The sequence below is a fragment of the Gordionus sp. m RMFG-2023 genome, chromosome 1 (assembly GCF_954871325.1).
Source record: "Gordionus sp. m RMFG-2023 chromosome 1, tfGorSpeb1-WG-v2, whole genome shotgun sequence".
In the NCBI taxonomy this organism is placed as follows: domain Eukaryota; kingdom Metazoa; phylum Nematomorpha; class Gordioida; order Chordodea; family Parachordodidae; genus Gordionus; species Gordionus sp. m RMFG-2023.
The window spans coordinates 64,064,615-64,092,475 of NC_088775.1; the positions used below are offsets into that span (position 1 = coordinate 64,064,615).

Below are 27,861 nucleotides of genomic sequence, written 5' to 3' on the forward strand. Positions count from 1 at the left end.
GTAAATGTTTAAAAATCCTTGTGCCGCATTTTAGCTCGCCCGAAGTTTAGTTCTTAATTCTGAATTTTATTCAGAAAAGCAACATGGATATCATTTTTTGGTTTTTTAAAATTATAGACTTTTACATAAGGTATTATATATCAAAAATACCTTTAAAAAATTATTCGTTCCTATTCTTTACATCTAAAAATCACTATTCAGAACAGCTATTTAAAATTTTTAAAAATAAAAATGACTTTTCCTACACATTGCTTAAATTGATTTAGTGGAGGACAAAATTTTTTTCAGAAAATTTCAAATATCGCATACTTATATTTATTCAATTTTCTATTAAACGAAATTATATTTAAAAAAATATTGAAATATTTGAGTGTAGTTGTAAAGTTTTTCGAAAAAATTCAAACTATAAATGATTTGCAATAAATTTGCTAAATATCATTATTAAATTGTTATTTATATTTTTAAAAAGCTTTAGGCCGGTGTACAGACTGTTCTGACGAGATTTTCATTAGTCAAAATATAATAACAATATTCACAGGGTACCGGGGTGCAAGTTATAATTGTTGATGGAGGTAGGCAGCTCGCTAAATTAACCATTGTAGGGCACGGATTGCAATTTGCAATCGTAGGAACTCCTGAACAATCTACAGGATCATCTATAATTACTGCAGTAAGAGTTAATGCAGTAGTGGTTGAAGAAGACAGCGATGTCGTTGTAGGTGGTGGAATGGTAATTGTAATTATAGTTGGTATACCTTATAAATTTAAAAATGGTTATTAACGTCCTGTTTTACTTATAAAGCCAAGTTATCATTTTAAATAAACCTTTGTGGTGAAAGATAGTGCAAATGTAAATCACAGATTATAAATAAATTTCAATAACTAATTAAGTAAAATAATTTTAAATAATTACTCCAAAGTTCTTGAATATTGATTAATAAATAATTATATGAAAATGTTTCAATGAAATTGACTTTAACAAATTACCTCCTGGTACTATTGGACAACAACAACCCTCTGGTTCGCGATATCGACCAATTATATCCATATCACAAAAATATCCAAATGGGCATAGTTGGAATACTGAATCTGTGCACTTGAAATTTAATGCTTCGAATATCTCGCAGCCTTTACAAACTTTATTTTTGAAATAAAATGTTATATTATTATTATTTAGATATACTCCTAGGGGTATAAAGAGGAGAATAGAAAACCACTATGAGAAAAGGTTTGTACGATTTGCCGTTAAAATTTATATATAATTAAATTTGTTATCCTTTTTTATGATTATTCCTCCAATCATTAGAATATATTTTATTTTATTATTAACAAATTAAATGATTGTTGTTAAAGGCCTGAGAAAATACGGATAACGAGCCAAAAAATAATACGCAGACCTGAAGATTTCGCTCATAAAAGGCAGAAAGGCTTGTAAACTAAATATTGAAGGTTGCGTAATATTTTTGGATAAAATATTGGGTTGATTCTTTTTAAAAAATTCTTATAATTTATTTATATTTAAATAACTGTAAAGAAACAGCGAAAAAAAAAGTCATTTTGTTTATTGTTATTTATTTTAAAGTGAAAAAAAAATCATTAAATTAACTACTTTTTTTTATTTGAAAATAAGTAAAGGTATATTTTTTTTTATCTCTATGTTCTAGGGATAAAATTGTTAACAATAAAGATTTTCATAACATACCGAAGAAATTTTTTAGTTATATGAGTGTTGCTAAACTTAACCGAAGCCTCAAAATTTTACCAATAGATGTTCAAGCTTTTGCCATCTATGGGTATAATATCTTAGCTTGGGTTATTTAATTTTAGCTAAGATCTTGAGTTTGGCTCGGCTAAATCGAACATTTTAGTAGTTTGAAAGATATTTATCGATGAAAAGCCTCAATTTATTTTTTTTCCTGGGAAAAGGGGAGGGTTATTTTACGATAATCTTTTTGAAAAATTATTAGGGAAATTTTTAGGAATCATCTTCCATTATTTGTTTAATGTATAAATTAATATAACGGTCTTTGGCGTCTTTCTTTTCAAGTTAAAAGGATAAATAATCTGAAACGTGTTACTAACTTCTTAATTTCTATTCTGATCCCACCCCCTCCCCCACGCATACGGCACACGGACCTTGCAGATTACAGTAAGTTTATCATGCCATTATTTGACAAAGTTATACCATTTTTACCGATTTTTGACAATGCTTTTTAAATATTAGCATTTTAATTTATTGAATTATATTCACCTCATCAAAATATACATTCAATTAAAATAATTATTTATATAAATTTAATAAATTAGAGCGGTTATATTTTCTTCGTTTTAAATCTATGCACTGCTATTATTTAAGATTTTATTTCGGTTAATAGCTAGTAAAGAAAAAAATTAACTAGCTAATTTTCAAGTTACTTTTAAAAATATGCTATAATCTATGAAAGCCTATTTTTGGGGGAAAAGGAACACGCCTTTTAGACACCAATTTTGAAGTAGTTTATTTCTTAAGTCCAATATAGATCTTTAAGCCCATATTTTTATAAAAACAAAAATATGTGGCATTATATTTTCAGAGTTTGGAACCTGGACTACAGGGTATTCTGATTCCGGTCATGAATAATTTCAAAAAAGTTGTTGCGGTTGTTAAAAATTTGAAAAAGGGTTCCAGGTTCGGTTTTTAAATTTGACCCGGTTCTAATTTGTCCCAATTCGGAAGGTTCCAGGTTCTCGCCCAAATTCTAAATTTTTCGCTACAATTATTTAAATTGTATTTTCATGAAAATCTCTTTGATTAACATTTGTAAATCGCAAATTATTTTGTGTAATAAAAAAAAATTATATTAACAATGATTGAGTTATATAATTATTTTTAAAATTACTTTTTTAAAAAAAATAAGTAACTAGTAAGTATAACTAGTTTCTTTTCAAAAACTTTAACAACAATATTAATAATATAACAATCATGATGTAAATCCAGTGCTGTAGTCCTAAAATTTTAGGCGGGGGCGCGCTATTATAATCTATAAAAATAGTATGGGGCACGCAAAAAAATAAGAGAGAGTTTTTTTGAGACACTATTATTTTTGAAATTTTTTTATTTATTTTTTAAATAGTTTATATCCATGCTGTTCATTTAAATTAAAATATATCTATATCATATAAAATAGGTATTTAGAAAGATATGTAAAATTTAAAATATATTGAATAAAAAATGACATAATTTTTTTAGAATACATTTCATAATTATATAAAATAATTAATAAAATGTATAAATCGGAATAAATCAAAAAGAAAATGAAAAAAACTATCATACTCGCCATAGCGAATCTTTTTCAATATTTTTATAATAATTAACCACACGTTTTATTGATTGGTTATCTTTGAACTGTGGCTTAGCCACTTTTTATTTTAATATATGAAGAATACTTCCATTGACTGAGAGAAGGCCCGTTAACGTTTATCATCCTTAAACGGGAAATATTTGCTATCATTACACTTGAAAGCAAATTCGCCATAATGGCATTCATAAGGTGATATCGCGATCAGATAATCTAGTACTACACGTAATTGTGTTAATACAATTGTAAAACTCTTTCAAATCATCGGGGAGTTTTTTATTATCATAAATATATCCCCTCATCCCATTTATTGCAAGGTTCACATCAGTCTTTAAATTTTCTCTTCCCCATGATAAATGTGTGGATCTGCTGGCCAGTTATTTCCAAATCAGATAAAGATAGCTAAAAGTATAAGACTATAATTCATTATAGTATTTTTAGTAGAATTCGCATCCATTAATCTTTTTTGCATAGGTAGTAATGAATTGATTTTTGTTGAACTATTTTCATTCAATATTACTAATCCATATTAATTTATTTCCCTAGCTTCTAGAGCCATTTATATGCCATTTTTTAGAAATACTAAATTAAAATTCGTTTATAAATTATAAAAGAGATTTAGAACCCACCAGAAAAATCCTTAAACGATTTTATAAATGAATCGTTTGTATTGATTTTTCAGCTTTAGGTAAACTGATTGTTTTTATGTCAAGCCTTAAAGATAGTTGGATAGTTCAAATAGAATATCATACATCAAAGATCTAATAAGAGTTCATCACTTTCATCAAGAGGGGGGGGGCAGCCCATTAAATTCTGCACTATAACTAGAATTTGCTGAATTTTTGTAATGCGTATACAGGACCTCATAGTTATTTCAAAACTGACTTAACAGTACGAAGATTGTTAGACACTCATCGTGCATCAAGTGCCTTTCCAATGAATGCCCAATTCAAATGCTATTTGATTCATCGCCTTTTGATATTTGTTAATTGGCTATATAAACTACATGTTGTGTCAATAAAGGCTTTACGATGATTATCTCTTATAGCACTTTTTATTGCCTATCTAAACGGTGATTAAATAATATCAGGATATATCGTTGAATAAAATGTTGGATATTCTTTTTTAAGAAACAATTAAAATAGGAAGGGGTTATTTTTTCAAATAAAAATACCATTTTAAATAATATTTATTTTATGAAAATATTAATATTATGCTAAAATCCTAAAAAAAACAATTCAAATTTTAGAAAGAACAGGCCTTGCCCTTTTTTAAAAATTTCTGGCGGGGGCACGCTAATTTTTTTTAAAATCGGTCCCGCATGCCCCCTCTTCCCACCGAATACAGCCATGTTTACACCATACGGCTGATCATCATATTATATACCACTTTTTTTACTAAGATAAAAAAGATTCAAAATTTATAGAACTGATCTTTCTAATTTACAATGTTGTCACTTAGGGATCCTTCTAAATTTATATCATAATTATTATTGACAAAATTAATACATAAATTTTATTCTGGAAATATTAAATAAACTGATGACATTATCAACTACATTTTGAAATCTGGACTAAATAAGGTCCAGTTTTTAGTTCAGAATATAATTATTTAAATAGTGACTCTGGTTCAGGTTCCTAAAAGGTTTTGAAAGGGTTTCTGGTTATTTGACTCAGTGAACGTTTTGGTTGCAAACTCAGTTAATACGCAATTTATAAAAAAATATAACATACAATAAAAAAAAGGCTTCTAAAATAAATCACTTAAACATTTTGAACAATAAATTTAGGGAATTCATTGTCATTTTATTAGAGCCGGTTCCAATTTTTAGGTTTTTTGTTCCGAGATTCATTTTTGTTCCGGGAGTTTAGGTGACAAATTCTAATTATTTATATATTTTGAACATGTTAAATATTTTTCTTATTAGTTCTAGTTTTAATAAAATTACAAAAAATAGCCCTACATGAAATTGATTGAAATTATTTATCTATATAAAATATTTACATAGTGGAATATTCGGAATCATATTAATGGGTATCATTTGTTGGTTGTCTTTTTTACTATTTGATGACCATTGTTGTGAATTTGGATCTGCGTTTATTTTCATTAATGCACTCTAACCCAATAGATTAAAAAGTGGATTTATTTTAAATAAAATTTTATATTAGCTCTTATTTTTAAATCAGAGACCTGCAGAGGTCATATTTTTAGGCCCGGTTCGTATTTAAAACTTTTTCCCGTTTTAAAGTCCAACCCGTATTTACAAATAAATTATGAATGTTGAATGCTCACGTTGGACAAAATAATTCTTTTTTTCTCGGCCCGGGGGTAATTTTATCTTGAAGCTCAGACCTTTTTAATTTAAATTATAAAATTTTAGAGCCCGCTCTGAGCTGAAATATTTGCTAAGCATATTCGATGTTATTAAAGTAAATTAAATAACTACTTACACATATGGAAATACTAACGATCACAATTAATCTATAGATGTTCATTCTCCAAAAAATTTAGAAACGATTTATTAATAAAATTTGAATTTTTTAATAAAATTTTTATAGATTAGAAAAATCGGAATGTTTTTCTTATAACTTTTAAACTTGTATCACAAACTAATGAATAAAATAAATAAAAGTTGAAAATTTTAAATAACAATTTATCATAATAAATAATGGATTCATAATTTTTCATAATTGTCCTTGCTTCTAATTTAAAAGGGGATAATTAAATAACTATTATTTTTTCGAGTATCATTGAAATTTTTTATAAATATGATATAAAAATGAATAATTCTCTAAAAACTAATTATTCATTGTCATTATTCATTCCATGATTAAGTAGTGGGAAATAGGTTTTAAGAGATAATGAATTTTTAATAAAAAAAAATAATCGACATTTTTAATTATCAATTAAATGAATATTTTTTTTTTATAAAATATATAAACTGATAAATCATCATTCGAAGAAATAGGGCATTTTATTTTGAAATATATTTTTTTAAAACGTTTTATCACTTTTTTTTTATTTTGACAATTTAAAATTTTTTTAATATATAAAGTAATCAAAAAGTAAAAAAAAATACCACTCAGATTTTCTTGTCTCCTCGCCTCGGCTAACAATATCCTTTAAAACTTAATCATAATAATATATTAATGTTATTTCAAGTTTTTTATTTTTTAAATTGACACCATCGGCCCGGCCGGTCTTATTAAAATAGATTTTGAAACTAGAAAGCAGGAATCTAAAAATTATGTTGAAATTTATAAAATTTTCGAGAATTATGTTTTTTATATTTAAAATAGTTTATTTATTTGTTTTCATAAAAGTTTAAAAACTTTGTGAATTTAATTTTTTGATGTTATGGACACAAGTATATAAAAATTAATAGAAAATTTTATTTATATTTTATCAAATTTCTATAATTTATTTATATCATATTTTACAAAAGTTAAAAAAAATAATTGAGAAGAAATAGTGCACATATTCTATAAAAATATTACTATTTCCAATTTTTTATGCAGATAATGCCAATGTGAATTATTAATAAATTCTGTAAGTAGGCTATATTTGCCAGATGCTGCATAATGCAGCTAAAAAAGGCAATATATTTTACCGGATATAAAATCAATAACTATGAAGTGTTAAAAATAAATCAACAAAAGTAAAGGAGAGATAAGTCACCTTTCAGGTCATATATAATACTGCAATATATAAAAGGACGGATAAATAAGTTAAGGATTATTGATGATATATATATTTTTCCTTTTATAAGCTTGAATCTAGTAAAATTATTAGTTTTGTTAAAGTTTCTTTTAAAAAAATATTAGCTACATTAGAAAGTATCTTGTCAAAAGTGTAACTAGCTATATTAAAAGTTAGCTTGTACAAAATGTAAAGAGATGTTATAGCTTGGTTATTATCTTGTAGCTAGCTATAGTTCACAAATCTAAAATATATTACAACATTTAAGAGTATGGGAGACAGAGGTAAAGCGATTGACCGGGTAACAATGTTACGCGAATAATTTCTGGAGTGAAGATGTATTTTATATCTAATTTCTTATCTATGTTCATCTTTTGAATAACTTTCCCGGTTTGACATATTATCCCAAAAAACAGTTTTTAATCCAAAAAATAAAATAATCGCCATCTAGTTTATTTTTACTTTTAGAAAAATATATTAAGGCTCAGAATTTAAAAATTTGTATACAATATGTTCCATAAAGCAAGAGCTATAAGTAGACCTGTGCGCCGCCGGTATTTTTATTCATGCCGGAAAAGCCACCGATTGAGATCATCGGCGCGAGCTGGCTCGCCGCCGATTTTTATTAATGCGGCTGCGCGGCGTGTGTAATTTTTAAAAAGCATATTAATTATATTTATATATTAAATTATTTTAATTTTAATTTGAATACAAACATTAATAAAATTAAAATAGGAATTGTATTCTATTGCTATATATAATAGACTAATGTATATCATTTACATTCATTCATACATCATATTTTATTTCCACAAACAATTCATATTAATTGTTTTTATGGACTTGCACGTTTTAAACCACCCTATATAAAATTATGAAATAACAACTTTCTCTACTAATCATAAATCAAGTTATGTCTGGAGGTACTTTGGAAATCTTATTTTGAATAATGAAAATAGGAAAAGCACAATAATGCCTGATTATATTTATTGTGAACCTTGCTTAAAATTGGTGAAAAAAGATGAGGAAGATTCGAATAAACATAATTCATTTTCACACTATTTTATTTTTATTTTAGACTTATATTTATATATATTTTATATTTTAGTTATGAAATAAAATGTTTTATTAAAAATATAAGTACAAGGAATCTATTTCGGCACTTAATTAATTATTACAAACTAACAGAAAAAATGAATAATAATAAATTCATTCAAAGTCTAAAAATGTTTTTAAAGCCAACACCAAGATGCAGCAACAATATAAAAGATAAAAAAATGGCTCTTAGGTTAGTATATTGTTCATTATTATTCATTTAAATTTTTTAACTGGTTTGTAATATTAATTTTATTAAGTTTTATGAAAGTTGAAAACAACTAAATTTTTAGTTTATTTATTGCCATCTCTATGAGATCTTTTAATGTATAAACTTAATAAATAATTTATTAAATTAATTATGTAAAACTTTATTTTGAAAGTTACTACTAAATCAAATTCATAATTTGTTTCATTCCAACTCTAATTATTATATTTTTTAAATGTCTTTTTAATGTATAAACTTAATATATAATTTATTAAATTAATTATGTAAAACTTTATTTTGAAAGTTAAAACTAAATCAAATTTATAATTTGTTTTATTCCAGCTCTAATTATTTTGATGTTTTTTAAATATTTTTTAATGTTTAAAATAAATATGAAATCTAATAGGGAGAAATTATGTTTTGATGTGCTGCTTAGATTTAATGCCATTTGATTCTATAAACAATAAAGGAATGACAGATTTTCTAAAGGTTTAAAATTTATATAAAATGATTATTAAAAAATAAATTGCCTATAAAATAGAAATATAAGATAATTGATTCCTCGTCAGAATTACCAAATAGGACAACCATTAGTCGGGGTGCACTAGACAATGTTTATTTATCTATAAAGGCGCATGTTTTAAATCTGATTGATTCTGGACCAAAATTTTGTTATATCATTTTTGATTTATGGACCGTTCATTTCAAGCTTCGAAATTATATCACATTTAGTCTTCATCATTTAGATGAAAATTTTGATTTAAAATATTTTACCCTAGCAACTAGAAATGTGACTCAAAAGCATACTGGGGAAACAATATTATCTGAGATTGATAGCATTGAAATGGAGTTCCATTTAAAAGCCAAAATAATACAAATGGTAAATGATGCTGGGGCCAATGTCAAAAGAAACTTCAGATTAGGGAATTATGAGCATCATTTATGCTTAGGGCATGGACTTCATAATTTGGTTACAGTTGATGGCATAAAAAAAGTTATCAAAATTAATATTCTCATTAAAAAAATTAGAGAAATTATTTCAGCCCTCAGATATCGAGTAGCTGATTTGGAATGTGAAATTGAGGCTGAACATCATAAATGTCTGCAGTCAATTTATGAGATAGGTAATATCTTGGATATGAATGATTCTGATCCATACCTTGATGACCATTTTGAAATGTCTGATGAATCGGATAATAGAAATGGCATTGCAACAACCAATCTAATTGATGCAAAAACTTTAAAATTAAATTGCCCTACCCGCTGGCATAGCATATTAATTATGCTAGAAAGTGTTCGCAGTGTAAACAAAATTCCTATAAATAATGTTCTAAATAAAATAGGAAAACAATCTTTAAAACTCTTTATTAATGAATGGGATATGATTGATGAGCTTTACGCAGCATTAAATCCATCCCGAGAGTCGGTGGAATTTCTTTCCTCCCAAAAAGGATCGACAATAAACTTATCCTATTATTTCGCAGTGAAATAGAAGCTCATATACAGATATTATATGCTTAGAAGAAAATATGAAAAAAAAGCTTGACCATAGGTTTCCCATTACTGAACTTCAATTTATTTTATATTTTTTTATTAATAAAATTATATTTTAAACATTAGATATTAGCAACTCTACTTGATCCCAGATTTCAAAATCTCAAAGTTGTTTCAGAATATTTATCGAATTTTACGACATCATTGCAATTTTTAATTCGTCATTTAAAATTTTTAGAGCATGATAGAAATGCACAGAGTGAAATTCAAGTTGAGGATAATGGTCAAACATCAAGCTCTTATATAGCTAAATTAGCTCGTAAACATTCCCTTCCAAGTAACAATTATAACAATATTAGTAATCTAGAACAAGAATGCCATATTTAGCTCAGCCAAAATAATATCCCAGAAGAGGATTCATTAATCTTTTGGAAGAAAAGGCGACTGAAACTTCCTATGCTTGCTAATTTAGCTAGGAAGGTTCTTTATAGACCTGCAACCAGTACACCCAGCGATAGAATTTTATTGCTGGATTAATACTCAATGCTAAAAGGACTTCTTTATGTCCCACAAATCTTGATAAAATACTGTTTATTCATAACTATTATAAATTTGCTAAATATGTCTTATATGTGTTGTTGATGTGACTCTGATCTGAGTAAAAATACAATTCCTTAGTTTATTTCTGAGAATGAGAAAATACATAAATTTAAATTGAAGTGAGACAGGAAATTATTAATGATCTATTAAACTATGTTAACAATGTGTTAGAAAAGATCGCCCAAATAAATTATAAAAAATGTAATACATTAATTTATAAATTAAATTCATTAAAAAATAAATTGATTTATAAATAAAATTCATTAAAAATATTCAAAATAAATATTGCGCCGTCGAACGCCGATTAAAAAAATTTAAAAAAATCTCCGCCGTTGATTGAGACATCGGCGCACAGGTCTAGCTATAAGATAAAATTTATCGGAAGTTTATAGTTTAACCAGAAGTCACGAAATAACGATTTACACAATATATATATCAAATAATTTATAAATAATAACGTCTACACTATAAAAAAAGATATTTTTGTTCAGAAAGAAACATTAATAAATAGTTTGTGCATATTTAGAATTTAATTTTATGAATAGTTGCAAAGGAGATGAATAATTGAAATGTACGTGTGCCTAAAATGTCCACATTCAAAATGTACTATTTTTGATAAAAATTTTTACATTCCAGTATTATATTGATTAGTTTCTATTAAAAGTGATGAATGTCAAAATTGCAATATTTTGTTCAATTAAACAAAATAGTTATGTCCAATTTTATTTTAACCACTTTACCCCAATGCTTGGCCACTTTAAACTGAATGAAATGGAGAAAATGGCACACTTCATATAATTAATCACAGCTCCTAAAGTACTATAGGTAGAGAGCTTCACTTTTCTTATTTTATAGATGAGAGATTTGACTACTTATTTTTAAACATGTTCGAAAAAATCTTAAATATTCGGTTCGCTCATTTGGTATAAAGATTCGGTTATGGTTTGGAAAATTATAACGGGTGATACAGGTAGATCCCTGCAATAAATACAACTTTGAAAAATTAAATTAAAAATATTAATGCTCTTTTTTTAATATAAGCTAGGGCATCGCCGAAGACCGAAAATACTGATTTACCTTAGAAAAAGAATAGCAATTAATATAATTCAATCTAACCATCAGGATCAGATGCTGCGACATCGTGGGCAAATGTTTTCTAGCGACCTCATTTTTATAGGGGGGACCCCATACCCCAGCACCTTTTCTCCGGCCTTCGGATGGGATCCCCATAGTGACTTGCTCTTATTATACATGCAATATTTATTTTTGATATTTTTGAACAAAAATGTTAAAAACGATGGATTCAACACAATATTAGAGTTTTAAAATGATAATCCCTATTTTAAGAATTGCACCGCTTAAAAATTGCACATAATCAATATTTTCATTAACCTGACTATTAAATCTATGTAAATACGGGTAAATGAAGAATTTATGTCGTAATTTATCACTGAATACATTTTCTAATTGTGAAGCCTTCTTTAAGGCTAGAAATACCTTAGATATTTATTACATAAATATTCATCGGGTACAAATATTGCACATTTATGAACTCTTCATTCACCGAAAATTTTATGGTTGTTAAATTAAATTACTTATAATTTGATCAATTATAGGACGAAATGCTTTAAAAATATAGATACTATTTGAAGCGTTCATCCTTGCCTTCATCATTAAGCATTCTTCTTTTTAAACTTATTCGAATTTTGATGTTATATGGCTGCTTTAAATCAGGAATATTTTCATTTAAATTTGTAGCCCTTTTAATAGCTTTATCCAGAATAGAGGAGAAAGTTATAAAAGATACGAAAACTTGGCATCTTCAACCATTTTCCAAGCTGATAAATCTTCATTTTTGGTTTAAAGATATCATAAGAGTCGCCCTATTATTTCAAAAAAATAGCGGATTTAATGTATTAAATTTGCTCAGATTCTCGATTAAAGACTAGTAGATTAGTTTTTGCTCAGATTCTCGAAAGATATAGACTGATAATATATATTCTTACTAGAAATCGGGAGTAAGGTCTCTTCAACATATAACTATCTAAGGTATTTTTCATCCACCTCCTTGTTTAGCCATTTTTCTTGGGAGACTTAGCAGCCTGTTTAAGGATAAATTATTTTTGTCAAAATCAATTGCTGCCTTGTACTATATTCTTGCAAACTAATAGTTTGGTACCTATCTCCCTTTTTAAATATTAAATTCCTAATTTTACCTGAATTATTAGAGAACTTCTTCCCTTGGATTTTGATTTATCGGGAAGTTTCAGCTTTCCTTTTCTACTTTTTCTCCTGAAAAAAGCCTTTAATTGGTGTATAAGTATTTTATCATTTTTTGATACCATTTGTAATATCTCAAGGAAATTCTCATGATTTAATTTTAAATTTCAAAATTGATAAGTGTTTCATTGTTGTATGATCCTCTGTAGGATTACCTAACAACTGTATTATCTCAAATGCATATTGTTACATGGATATTATTGCATTTATTATTTTATAGCTAGTTGAATTCTATTTAAATAATAAATTATAAAATAATGTAAAACAATCAAAACTTGTCTTTTATTTAAAAGGACACACTTTTTTTATGAAAACCCATAAAATAGCCTTATCTAAATTATAATCCTCAAATATACATTAATATGATATTCTAAATGCTAATGATAACATTTTCAAATATTTATATTATTTTTCTAATCTGGCATCTTTTTTCATTTTTTTACTGATCGGCCTCAAAATCGATATTTTCTCGGGGACTCGTGGGCAATAAATTGAATTGCAAAGCTGTTATGAAGTTTTTAACAAAATTTTGATTTATATAATTGGCGGCTAAGAATTACAAGGAAGATTTATTTTAAATTTCAATTTTGAAAAAATTTATTTATAACACTTTTTATCGAAGATATTATAATAATAACCAAGTTATATTCCATAATTAGTAATAGGCTAATTCTTCTTCTCCGTTTAATGGCTATTTCCAGGTTTGCCAGTTTTCCCTCTGATTTTTCATTTCCATTTTTGTTGGTCCTGAGCAGAGTTTTACAAAAATCTTCAAATAAAAATTTGAAGATTTTTTTCGCCCAAAATTTTGAGGAAAAAATCTTTGAAGATCAATTTTTTGCGAAGATTTTTTCGCTAAAAAAAATTTTGAACTTGCTCAAAGAAGATTTTTGAACAAAATAAAAAATATTTTTTGTAAAAAAATCTTCTATAATTTTGAGAAAATATTTTGAGAATTTTATAATAAAATAAAATCTTTTGTAAGGAAATCTTTATTAAAACATTATTGAAATTTTGATCTTAAAATTTTTTGGTAAATTCTTTAAAAATAAAATTTTTGATATATATTTTTTTTTTATTTTATGTTAATGAAAATATTTTTTTGAATAGGTTGTAAATGTGAGAATTGGTCATAATACCGACTGCATTTTTTTTAATATTTGGAATAAGTAATAATGATTATTTTAAAAATATTATGTCATAATTTTAATGTTTTATATTTAATATAAACTATAAAAGTGACAATTGTCATAATACTCATCTCAGAACCTTTAAAGATAATTATAATTAAAAAAGGCTAGTAGAGCATGTTTTGAGATGGTTTCAGTGATTGTAAAGTATATAAAGGTGACAATTGTCATAATACTTATTTCACATATGTTTTAATTGAAAATAGAGAAAAATGATTACTTCAAACATGAATTAATATTTAATGTGTAAACTATAAAAGTGACAATTGTCATAATATTCATATCAGAACCTATAAAAATAATTTTAGGTATTAAATAGGCAAGAAAAATTTTTTGAGCATGTTTCGAGATGGTTTTAATGATTGTAAAAATTGTCACAATCGTTATTTTTGAACTTTTTTAAAGCAAGTAGATAAAAATTTATTAAATATAAAATTAAATGTGGATGTACCATAGAAAAGTGACAATTGTCATAATCGTTATTTTTAATCTTTTTTGAATTTTTTTGAAGCAAAAGGGTAAAATTATATATTGTAAACATGTTAAATTAAAATTTCAGTGAAGATGTACCATAGAAATGTGACAATTATCATAATTGTTATCTTTGAACTTTTTTGAATTTTTTTAAAGCAAATAGGTAAAAATATATATTGGAAACCTGTTAAATTAAAATTTCAGTGAATATGTACCATAGAAAAGTGACAATTGTCATAATCGTTATTTTTAATCTTTTTTGATTTTTATTGAAGAAATTATATATTGTAAACTTATTAAATTAAAATTTCACTGAAGATCTACCATAGAAAAGTGAAAATTGTCTTAATCGTCATTTTTAATCCCTTTTAAATTTTTTTGAACTTACAGGGTAAAATAATAAATTGTAAACTTGTTAAATTTAAATGTGGATGTACCATAGATAAGTGACAATTGTCATAATGGCCATTTTTAATCTTTTTTGAATTTTTTTGAAGCAAAAGGGTAAAATAATAAATTATAAACATGTTAAATTAAAATTTAAAAGAGGATGTACTATAGAAATGTGTCAATTGTCATAAACGTTTATTTTAATCTTTTTTGAATTTTTTTTAAGCAAAAGGGTAAAATTATATATTGTAAACATGTTAAATTTAAATTTAAATGAGGATGTACCATAGAAAAATGACAATTGTCATAATCGTTATCATCATTTTAGAATTTATTTGCTGAAACGAGCAGGTTTTTAGCTGAAGCCCGTCCATGGGCGGCCTTAATAATTTTAAAAAGTGCAGGCGAATCGGTTACAAAATTTTAACAATTAGCGGGCTAAAAATTTTAACTTTTGTTTATTATTTAAAATATATTAGGTAAACATTAAATAGAATCTATAAATATAATTCCCAGGAAATAAAATTCCCATTTTTTAAGATATTAAAAATTACAAAATTAGTAAAATAGTCACTATCTCTGGTCTCTTAGATCTTTCTACATCTACATGTTGTTACCAATTAACATTATATTGTTTATTATATATAATCTTTTAGATTTTTCCTCACAGGAAGAACCATCTTATTCTCAAAATATTTCAAATTCAGTTTGGTATAACAAATAATTCTTTACCCAATCAAATAAATTCTTCTACAATAAACTCTGAAACCTATCAATCATAAATTACAAAAGAAATATAGCAATTGGAGTCAGGAAAAAATTGCAATAGCCATAAACAGAATTGAAATCTAAAATTATACAGTTAATAGAACGTAATAATGTATTTACGATAAAAAATATAGTGGAAAATTTACTACCTCATCTCATAATGAGTGATTCGGGAAAATCTAGATAGATTCATTAAATCAATAGGATGGAGCTGAAAAAGGGTTGGAAAAGAACTCGAGAGACGGAATTCCCCAGATGTTATCAATATTTGTAAAGAATATTGCCTAAAAATGTGAACATGTCATTTCAATATATATTCTATTTAGAATTCTCACGTCATTTCTTACTATGGATGGGTTTCCGGGTAAGAGGCCATCCGTCAAACTCCCTTCTTCAAGGGGGAAAACGTATCGGTTTTGGGTACCATTACAGCAATAAAATTTAAAGCTTACCTGGATGAATTATCATCCATTTTGCTGTTGAATTCACTAATAATTAAGGATAATGCGCCCATATGTAATAACACAAAATTTTCAAAATATAGTATATCTTGCACCTTATTAAAGAGAATAAAGTCATGAAATTATCAAATTTAAAATAAATATTGTTAACGCATTGTTATCGTAACGGAGGGCAAAATTACTAAAAAATAATCAGGGAGACCTTTGAATGAACCAATTAAGAAAAAAGTTCTATAATCTGATATCAGATATGACAACATTGGTCATTGGCCGGATGCCTGCTAAACGAGGCAAAGATGAAAGTTATGCATAAATGCATACCCCAGAACAAAATGTTATATATATTTATGAAAATTAGAAAAATTTTTGAATTCAATTTTATAAAAAAAAAATTATATAATACTTTTTTTCAATCTGGTGCCGACTCGCTGGCACCAGCAAATTTCATTTTTTTTGAGATATTTTATTTTCTTTAATTCATAAGACAAAACATTAAATAAAAATAAATAAAGGAGGGAGAGAGAGAGACAATGGAAAAAACGTAAAGAAAAGAAAATGCATTTTTTGGTAACAGATTAAATCATGGGGAAATTTTCATATATTATTTTTTTTTTTATATATTTTTTTATTTATTATTTTTTTTAAAATTTTAAAAAAATCTTAAGTATATTTAAGAATTTAGAAAAAAGAGTATATTTAAGAATTTAGAAAAAAAGAGTATATTTAAGAATTTAGAAAAAAAGTTTATATTTAAGAATTTAGAAAAAAAGAGTATATTTAAGAATTTAGAAAAAAAGAGTATATTTATTTAAGAATTTAGAAAAAAAGAGTATATTTAAGAATTTAGAAAAAAAGAGTATATTTAAGAATTTAGAAAAAAAGAGTATATTTAAGAAATTAGAAAAAAAGAGTATATTTAAGAATTTAGAAAAAAAGAGTATATTTAAGAATTTAGAAAAAAAGAGTATATTTAAGAATTTAGAAAAAAAGAGTATATTTAAGAATTTAGAAAAAAAGAGTATATTTAAGAATTTAGAAAAAAAGAGTATATTTATTTAAGAATTTAGAAAAACAGAGTATATTTAAGAATTTAATAAAAATAGGTATACTAAATAATTAATCAATTTATTTGAATAAACATAACATATATACAATGTTAAATTTAAAAAACTTTGATATTGTATCAAAAAATTTCCTTCAAAATACACACGATATTTATTTATCAAAAAAAAAATCTAAAAATACGCCAATTGAAAGAAAAAGGTAACATTCAAAAATTTCTACCAAAATCCAGACAATCTAAAAAAAATAAATAAAAAATTTTAAAAAAAATAAATAAAAAAAAAATATTAAAAAAAAAAAAATAAAAAAAAATAATATATGAAAATTTCCCCATGATTTAATCTGTAACCCATTTTTTATATCTTCATTTAACATTTGATTTTTTATAAATATAAATAAAAAAAACATTAAATAAATGTATCCCACCCAAATTTATAAATGGGGGTTTTAATGACATTATTAATTCCTGATTTTTTATTTCAAAATATAATAAACAAGTGAAAATAAAAATAAAAAACAAGAAAGTTAAAATTAAAAATTACAAAATTTTTTTTTTATATATAATGCAAAATAAAAAAATCTCAAAGGTATTCTAAAGGAGCATTTTTTAATCGATTCTTCTGAATATTTAGCGACGTGCAGCATGTGTGACAAAAAGATGAAGTCGATACTATGTAAAATAAATTATTTAATGTATTTTTCTAGCAAATCTTAAAAGGCACATAGCCTCTCAACACCCAAACATAATGAAAGCAGATGAATCTAATAGTGATTCGTCCTTCAATGCTAGAAATACAGCTTAAATTATCTCAAATAATTCTTGCTGCTCCTTGCACCCAGGTCTCAGTTGAGAGAGCATTTAGTGCATTAGCACTAACTGTAACCTCTCTAAGGACAAGATTAGACAGATATACTTGATGATATTTTAATTATAAAGCTTAATCGTACATTGTTAAATAATGTGATATTTTAAATCATTATTTATATAACCTATTTCATTATAAAGTTATTGTTTACATTGAAATTTTAATAAATAAAAATTCATATATATGACTGATTTAGATGATAACAAACAATATAAATAGATTTTTTGTATGAATAGTATAGTCAGATATATCTAAATAGTAGTTTCTAAGATCTAAAATTGATTTAAAAGATTAAAGAAAAAATATTTTTAAATTTGTAGTTCCCAAAAATATCATGTTTATATTGATGCATCTTTCTAGTTCAACTCCATTCCGGTTGGCTCAAAAAATTTAACATATGATACTATTATCATCTGCCCAGAGGTTTAAGGTAAAAATTAATTTTCTTCACCCTAAGTTCAAAAAAATTAAATAAAAAATTAAAAATGATAATTGTCACTTTTCTATGTTAGATCTCCACTGAAATTTTAATTTAACATGTTTACAATATATAATTTTACCCTTTTGCTTAAAAAAAATTCAAAAAAGATTAAAATAAACGTTTATGACAATTGTCACATTTCTATGGTACATCCTCATTTAAATTTTAATTTAACATGTTTATAATTTATTATTTTACCCTTTTGCTTCAAAAAAAATCAAAAAAGATTAAAAATGGCCATTATGACAATTGTCACTTATCTATGGTACATCCACATTTAAATTTAACAAGTTTACAATTTATTATTTTACCCTGTAAGTTAAAAAAAATTTAAAAGGGATTAAAAATGACGATTAAGACAATTTTTAATTTTCTATGGTAGATCTTCAGTGAAATTTTAATTTAATAAGTTTACAATATATAATTTCTTCAAAAAAAATTAAAAAAGATTAAAAATAACGATTATGACAATTGTCACTTTTCTATGGTACATATTCACTGAAATTTTAATTTAACAGGTTTACAATATATATTTTTACCTATTTGCTTTAAAAAAATTCAAAAAAGTTCAAAGATAACAATTATGATAATTGTCACATTTCTATGGTACATCTTCACTGAAATTTTAATTTAACATGTTTACAATATATAATTTTACCCTTTTGCTTCAAAAAAATTCAAAAAAGATTAAAAATAACGATTATGACAATTGTCACTTTTCTATGGTACATCCACATTTAAATTTCAATATAACATGTTTACAATTTATTTTTAATCTCTGTTGCTTCAAAAAAATTCAAAAAAGTTCAAAAATAACGATTATGACAATTGTCACTTTTCTATGGTACATCCTCATTTAATTTTATATTTAATAAATTTTTATCTACTTGTAAAAAAGTTCAAAAATAACGATTGTGACAATTTTTACAATCATTAAAACCATCTTGAAACATGCTCAAAAAATATTTTCTTGCCTATTTTACACCTAAAATTATTTTTATAGGTTCTGATATGAATATTATGACAATTGTCACTTTTGTAGTTTACACATTAAATATTAATTCATGTTTAAAATAATCATTTTTCTCTATTTCCAATTAAAACATATGTGAAATAAGTATTATGACAATTGTCACCTTTATATACTTTACAATCACTGAAATCATCTCAAAACATGCTCAACTAGGCTTTTTTAATTAAAATTATTTTTAAAGGTTCTGAGATGAGTATTATGACAATTGTCACTTTTATAGTTTACATTAAATATAAAACATTAAAATGATCATATAACATTTTTAAAATAATCATTATTAAACCAAATATTAAAAAAAATGCAATCGGTGTTATGACCAATTCTCTCTCATACACATTTATAACTTATTCAAAAAAAAAAATTTTTTTTCATGATTAAAAAATAATTAAAAAAAAATTTTATTTTTAAAGAATTTTTTACCAAAATAATATTTGCACAAAAAATTTTAAGATCAAAATTTCAAAAATGTTTTAATAAAGAATTCCTTACAAAAGATTTTATTTTATTATAAAATTCTCAAAATATTTTCTCAAAATTATAGAAGATTTTTTTACAAAAAATATTTTTTTACAAAAAATATTTTTTATTTTGCTCAAAAATCTTCTTTGAGCAAGTTCAAAATTTTTTTTAGCGAAAAAATCTTCGCATTTATTGATCTTCAAAAGAGCAACGATCTGTGAAGATTTTTGAATTTTGAGCAAATGTTAACCCTGGTCCTGAGCATGAGTATTTGTAAGATAAGATTCATCGTTCTCTCATCCGCCGCTATCATCTTTATCCATGTCATCTTGGATCTTCCTAAATGACATGATCCTTCTACTTCCATCACGGTACATCACTTTACCCAGTCATCTTATACGTTCCACATTCCCAAACCATTTTAGTCTATTTATTCGCATTATCACTCCATTCATTTCTATACCCATTCTTACTCGAAATTCCATATTGATTTTTCTCTTTCTCAGAGATACCCCACATATTCATTTAATCATCCTCATCTCCGTTCTTTCCAATTTGAATTCGTGGGCAGCTTTCATTGCCCATGTTTCGCTACCATAAACTAAACAAATCCTCATCACTACATAAACTTCTTTAACTTCAGAGAGTCGCATTTATTTGTTAAAATAGACGAAATCTCTATGAACTTCTTCCATGCTTGTCTGACCCTTGCAGCAACATCAGAATCTACACTACCATATGCGTTTAGCATACCACCCAAATAGCAAAACTTTTGCACTTTTCTCAAAATTAACCCAATGTCAATGTCCGAACCACCATTTTCTACGTTATCAGCATTATGTACCCCTTTTATGCATGTACTATAACCAAAGGTCATTCTTGCTAACATCAGACTTCCTTTTACGCCGCTACATCTTTATTCACACATTTCTGGCATTGGTTTAAATTTCTAGGAACTCCTTTCCCACATACACCACAAGGTCAGTTGCCGGATTCCTCCGTCTTCAGCCCCACCAATCACCACCTTTGTCTTTACTGCATTCATTTTCAGGCCCCTTACTATCATAGAAATCTTCTATTCATTAATTTTATCCCCTAATTCTTCCTCGCTGTTTGCCATTAATACAAGGTTATCAGCATAATAGCTCCCAGGGAAGTCCTTCACGCATCTCTCTAGCTAACAACATTAGTAAGATAAATAAAAATGAAGCACAGATCCTTGATGAAGTCCTACCTCAAAGCTTTCACTATCTTCATAATCCGTCCGTACCGTAGTTAGATTGCCATCACTGCCATAACCAACCACTCACCCACACCAGATTTTCTCAAGGCCCATCTAGTAACCACGCTCAGCACCCTGTCAAATGCCTTCTCCAAATCAACAAACACATAATACAGTTTCTTTTCCTTTGCAAGATACTTCTCCTTTATTTATCTCACCACAAAGATTGCATCTATCATGCCTTTCCCAGGTGTAAAATCAAACTGCATATCATTAACTCTCGTTTGTTCCCTTATCCGCTTCTCTAACATCCTCTCAAATAATGTTTCAAGAGTTTAATAGCTCTGTAAGACCCACAATCTTAAGAATCACCTTTTCCCTTGTATACTGAAATAATTATACTTCTTCGCTAATCCTCGGGAATAGTTCCTTCTGTGACAATTAGATAGGCAAATACATTAACTATTCAATTCTTAAGTCATCGGAACTTTTAAACATTTCTCTTACCACTCTCGTTATACCCCCTGCCTTCCCCTTTTTCATCTTTCTCAATGATCTCTTAATTTCGTACTTGCCAAATTTATGAACTAAGATTAATTACCTTTTTGAAAATGTAAATAGTTATGGTCAAAGTTTTTTAATAGAGATAACTAGTTGCACTAACATTAGAAAATAAATTTCGAACAATTTTATAGATGGCCAAATCTAATAATAATTTATGATTACACATTATTTAACTCCAAGTGAATGTGAAGACGATTCCGCAAATTTGAGTACCCGCTCTTTTATTTTACCTTATTACTTTGCTGATGCTAGCCATATTTATTCTATATAGATTCCCATTAACCCCATCGATGCACCCCTGAAAGGATAGTGAGTAAGATAAAATAAGCCCAAGCTAGGCTAAGGTCTAATTAGAATTTTTTGTTAGTTTAAACAAATATTTAAAAATTAATGAAAATTATCATTAAAAAGCTCATCGCTCCAATTAGACCTCAGTAGATATAGTCGTTTAAAACAAGGAGGAGGGTGACTGGTCATAGTCCAGGGGAGTCATTAGACTTTTCTGTTGGGCCTCAGAGGGAGCATTTTTTTTACGTTTACCGATGTTGGATCAAGATTTTTTTTTTAAATCTTAGTTTCATTTTATTATAACAAATCATTTGTGGCTGCAACCAAATATGAACAGGGGGATGCGGGCATAGTTTTCAAAAATTGCTTTAGCCATACATTCAAGACAACAAATAGTAGTAAGCTACCCAGACAGTCTGGTATTAGAAATTAATAAATATTAGACCTGCATAGCCCGGGCTCTAAATTATTTGCCCGGCTCGTTTTAATTTTACGAAAATTCAGCATGACCCATTAATTATTTTGTACGAATTTTTTGGTATTTTTATTTTTAATCTCTTTTTTCCAATGTGATTAAGGCTCTTACATCTCTCCTCTATGGCTATCTATTTCTGCAAAAATCGTGTTATATATTAATTGTGTATATCTGTATCTTATATTTGTAATAAAAGCTTTTAAAATACAAAATAAGCTTATTTTCAAATAGTTTTAATCAAAATATTATCCTGTTCAAAAGAATATATTAAAATTTTATTAAAAATCAGAAATTTGCGAGGCATTGCCTTTCACGTATAAATTGTCCGGCCCGAAAATATTTTATGTAGGAATTGCCCAGCCCGAAATTTTTTTTAAAAAGTTTAAATGAAAAATTTAATCCCAGGTTAGATAATTTAAGATAGAGTAATGATATATGAAACTGAATCATATAGGAATTTGCTAAACAATTAGCATATTTTTTTAATCGCTATACCTTCGTCATTACCCCAAAAATTTTGAACTAGTTATCGTAGATATTTTTATAGAATCGAAAAGTTAAAACAATGATGCTACACAAAGAGTATACAATTATAAATAAATCATATTAAATGGATTTTTTTATTGAAATCACCTAGCATGAACACAAATATAAAAGTGGCTCTGCAGACTCTTAATCTAATTTTGTCAATCATCAAAAAGTATCTCATATAATTCTATTTAAAATCACATTTATAATGATATTTATTTCAGATTCTATGTCATTCATTTGCTAAATTTATAAGTTCTTTAAGATAAATTTTTATATCTCGGATTGTTAATGAAATGAGAATGATATATATATATAATTATCTAGAATTAAAGAGAATAAGAAAAAAAAATATTGATAAATATATTAAAAATAAAAATCTCTAATCGAGATTCTTTGCTTAATTTATAGACGTCATCTAGAATCACAAATTAGATGAATCAAGATAAAATATTACATAAACAGAAATTGTGAAGAATGCAAAAACATAAACTCAAAAAAACCTAGAATCTTCAAATAATAAAAAGAAAACAATATCTCAGAAAAAATTTAATAATCTATTAACTTCGTTTGTTTTTAAAAGAATAATATTTAAAAATGGTAGAACCTTGATACATTTTGATTTTGACTTAAAGCTTTAAATAAAGCAACTTTCTGAAACAGGATACAATTTTCTGAAAATTTGCCCAACCTGATATTCAGATAATTTTCCTAATTTAAAATGACTGTTTATTAAATATAAAGTCTCATTTACTTCGGGCACTCTTGTAGTACGTTTATTTAATTTGGGAAGATTGTGAAAATGTTTATTAGTAAAGTCAGGTAAAAATTTATTAAGCCAAATTTTTGAGGGGAAAATATTATAAAATATTTTTTCAGTTTAAATAAAATTACATTGTATATTTTCTTCAGCATCAGAGGGATTAATACTTTACATTTTAATTAATTTGATTAAAATTTTTCAATCGGAAAATTATTTTGTATAAATAAAAAAAAAGTATTTAAAAGTTATATAAATAATTTAAAAAGTCAGTCCTTAATAATAATAAAACCAGTTACGTGAGGACTCATTTCACTAAAATAATTTTTAGAGCAGGAATGTTATATTTTATTTAATCAGCATATACAAGAGCAAGATACACGATTCTTTTGGTAAAAATACGACTGGAACACCAGAAACTAACTAATTTAGTTATAAATGTTTTTTGGGTACCTCAACAAATATACGTAACAAGAGAATCTTTCCTATCGCCGGGTTAATAATTAAGGTCAAAGTAACATCTATATGTCTTATCAATCTCAAAAAAATAATTTTTATGACAATTATTTAAATTTGTTTTCCTAATTTATTTATTAAAAATGTTTTGTTTGCATTTGAAATATATATTATTATAGTAGTGCTTATATATACAAATTTTGTGTTTGTCAATTAAATTTATAAGAAATCATCATGTTTTCTACTTTATTTATTTGATAGATATCACATATCATCATTATTTAAAATTAGAAACATTATAAAGTAATATATATTATTTACAAGTTATAGGTGTAAATATTTTGTTCAATCATTATATATATAAAATTCAATCTCGAATCACAAATATTTCCTATATGTAAAGACTTGCGGCGAATATAATATCCCTTTTAATTTTGGTGCAACCTAAATATTATGATAAAAATAAGGTTCATTATCTTTCTTTTCTATTAATATAATAACACACTGTAACACAACTAGGTAGTGTTGTTAAACGGCTCGTTTTGAGCCGATTTTTAAAAACGGCTAAAACTCAATACCTCATCCAGAAAAATATTACCCAAGCCTGAAGATTTTGCTCATAGAAGGAACAAATGTCTAGACATATATTTTCGAAATCTTGAAGCTTAGGCAATATTTTTCTGGCTAAAATATTGAGTTAGCCGTTTTTAAAAATCGGCTCAAAACGAGCCGTTTAACAACACTACTACTAGGTATGGGAAAGGTTATTACAAAAATAGTTTTATATGCTGATATCGTTACCGAATACAATATAACTCGTTATTATTAAATAGGAAATACAAGGTTAAACTTCTTAGCTATGAATGGAAAAAGAGCTTACGATAGATAAACTGAAAAAAAAGAAAAAGAGTAATTTACTTATTTCAAAAAATATTTAAATCTATTCATTTAAATCATCCACTATTTATCAATCTCAAAAGATGGTCCATAATATAAGCAAGTGAATAAAAGTTTATCTTAAATCTTACCTTCAGAAAACTTATTTTCGAGGTCTACATTACCGATAGCCTTTGCAGAATGATACATTTCGCGCAACAATTCTTCCAACCTTCTCATACATCTAATAATACTACCTAAAAAATATAGTTTTAGATATTATAATTTTCAAAAATAATCTTCTTTCGAATTAATAATGACTCCGTATTCGAACATTAAATTTATAAAATAATTTAATAATCAATTGTTATTAATATTATCTTCAAAATATAAGAATTAAATATGGACATGTAAATTATTTTAAGAAAGAAATAATATGAAAATAATTAGCGTCAATTTGATGTGAATATCTCGTATCATTATATAACAATCATCAAGTGATCTAGTATAATATTAAAACCTGATGTATTGCTTAAAAAATTTTTTTTTATAATTATCAAAAGAATATGATATATAACAATTTTTTTTTATTACGAATATGAATAAATTCTTTTATATTATATTTAAAAATAAAGTCATAAAAATTTACCATAAATATCTATAGAAATTAAAATTAAATAAATTTAAAAAATTTCAATAAATCTTCTTTCTTCGCTTCCTTTGGGCTGTATTTTTGATTTCATTCCATCCGATTAGTTTTGTTAAAGGGCTAGTTTTGAGCTGATTTTTAAAAACGGCTAACTCAATATTCTATCCAAGAAAAGATTACGCAAACCTGAAGATTTTGCTCGTAGGTGCTACAAAGGTTTGGACATTTATTAACGAAATCTCGAGGCTTAGATTGAGTTAGCCGTTATAAAAATCGGCTCAAATCGAGCCATCTAACAATACTACCTGCGATGATTACTTTTCCACATTTTGATAAATGAATCTCGAATTTATTCCGACATTGAAAGTCAATTAATATTTATAAATACATTTGACAAATTATTTACTCTTAAACTCCCTCGATAATCTACTTAATGATTTATTTAAATATCAGTCAATCAAAACATTTAAAATATTTTGAAATTGGGACTATTTCTTGCCTTTAGTGTTGCTAAATCGGCTCAATCCTTAATAGTCGAAATAAGCCTTTGAGATGAGTATATATTTTTTAAAAGATTGAGCTATCTTTTAAGTTTAAACATCGAGCAAGGCTAAAAAGATAGTTTTCGCTTAAAAACTAGGTTTAGCCTATTTAGAGTTGGCTTAAAACCTGCTAAATGGAGCTATTTATCACCACTAATGGTTGATGATGAACCTTCTATACTTTAAATAAGAGGTATAAAATTTGTATAAAAGAATGAAAAATAAAACTTTTTCTTCTCTATATTTATGTGACCATAAAAAACATAAAAGGATTTTGACTATATAAAAATTTTATTTTTTAAATTCTTTGATGGGAGGGAGGGGGGCCCAGTTTCCTCCTCAAAATTAGGAAAGGGGGCTATAAATAGAGAAAAAAATTAGTGGAGGGAGGCTTAGCTCCCCGTTGCCCCACTCGCAATACACTCCTGAGTAAAACCAACAATTTTAATATTAATCTATAAAACTATTTAAGTTATCAAATAGTATGATTTAGGAGAAAATAAACATACCTTCAAAAACGTCTGTCATTTTGATAATTTCGTGAAATGGAGAACCTTTGCTCCAGGCATAAACTACATCCATAAGATTTGGCTTGAAACTATACACGTAATCCATCTCATCTAACTCTAATTTGCATTCACGACTGATCTTAGCTATTCTTCTGGCTGTTTCCTATGATTAAGTTATCAAATGTGAGTTGATATAATTTTATAAAAGGTAAATAAAAATTTGTACGGGTTGTAAGAGTTGCCCGGCCCGAAAAATAAATATTAATATAAATATCCTAAATAATCATTATAATTAATAATGCCATTTATATAACCCTATCATTTTATAATTTACATTAAGAGATCTGCAAAACGGGCTTCGGGCCTATTTTTTTAAAAAGAAATAGGGTTCGGGCTAGGCCGGGTCTAATATTTTTAAAAAAATTCAGATCGGGTCGGACTTTGGAAATTTTTTTAAATATATCTAAATTTATCAATTTTATGTTGAATTTTTATGTAAAATAAAAATATTTGATTTTATTTATAGAAACTAGACGCCATATAACATATCATTTATTTAGAGTAATTATAAAAATTAATTTCTATATTTAAATAAATTTAGGCCGGACTGGGCCGGTAAATTTTTTAAAAAAAATTTAGGGTTCAACACAGGGTTAAAAAATTAGCCCGATGCAGATTACTAATTTACATAACAACCACATATGTGATTATATTTTAGTATATTGCATTGCATACTTAAAACGATATTATTACATACTTTACTTTCATCATATTCTATCAAGTTAAATAAAATATATTTTACTAATATTTATTTAACTAAATAGCCTCATATTTTCATATTAAATTAATTATTTAAATGGATGCCAAATTAAAAAAAATTGGTGAAAAGATTAAAAGCAATGAATATGAAGTAAGGGACAATGGCAAATCTGAGGTCTGGAAAAAATTTTCATTCATATATGATGAAAACAAAGAAAAATTAATTATAGTTGCAATTTTTGCAAATATATATGTTTATAATTCTATAACAGGTTAGTATATTTTTACATAAAATATATAATATTATTAAATTATTTTAGGCACAAATCAACTAA

The 27,861-nt window shown here is 25.9% G+C and overlaps 1 protein-coding gene across 3 annotated transcripts in view; it reads right to left on the reverse strand.

The window, feature by feature from the left end:
* Positions 1 to 308: 308 nt before the first annotated feature.
* LOC135922625 (exosome RNA helicase MTR4-like) overlaps positions 309 to 27,861 on the reverse strand; it is a 68,127-nt gene continuing 40,574 nt past the window's right edge. For 2 of the 3 annotated variants that reach the window (XM_065457034.1, XM_065457033.1), the window contains exons 22-24: positions 26,768 to 26,930; positions 988 to 1,137; positions 309 to 755 (exon numbers count right to left, since the gene is read on the reverse strand). In XM_065457034.1, the coding sequence (XP_065313106.1) occupies positions 472 to 755; positions 988 to 1,137; positions 26,768 to 26,930 (597 nt within the window). In that variant the 3' untranslated portion in view covers positions 309 to 471. Of the gene's footprint in view, positions 756 to 987; positions 1,138 to 24,459; positions 24,636 to 25,219; positions 25,325 to 26,767; positions 26,931 to 27,861 lie in introns of those variants that run through there. The other variant, XM_065457035.1, reaches the window with a different exon arrangement.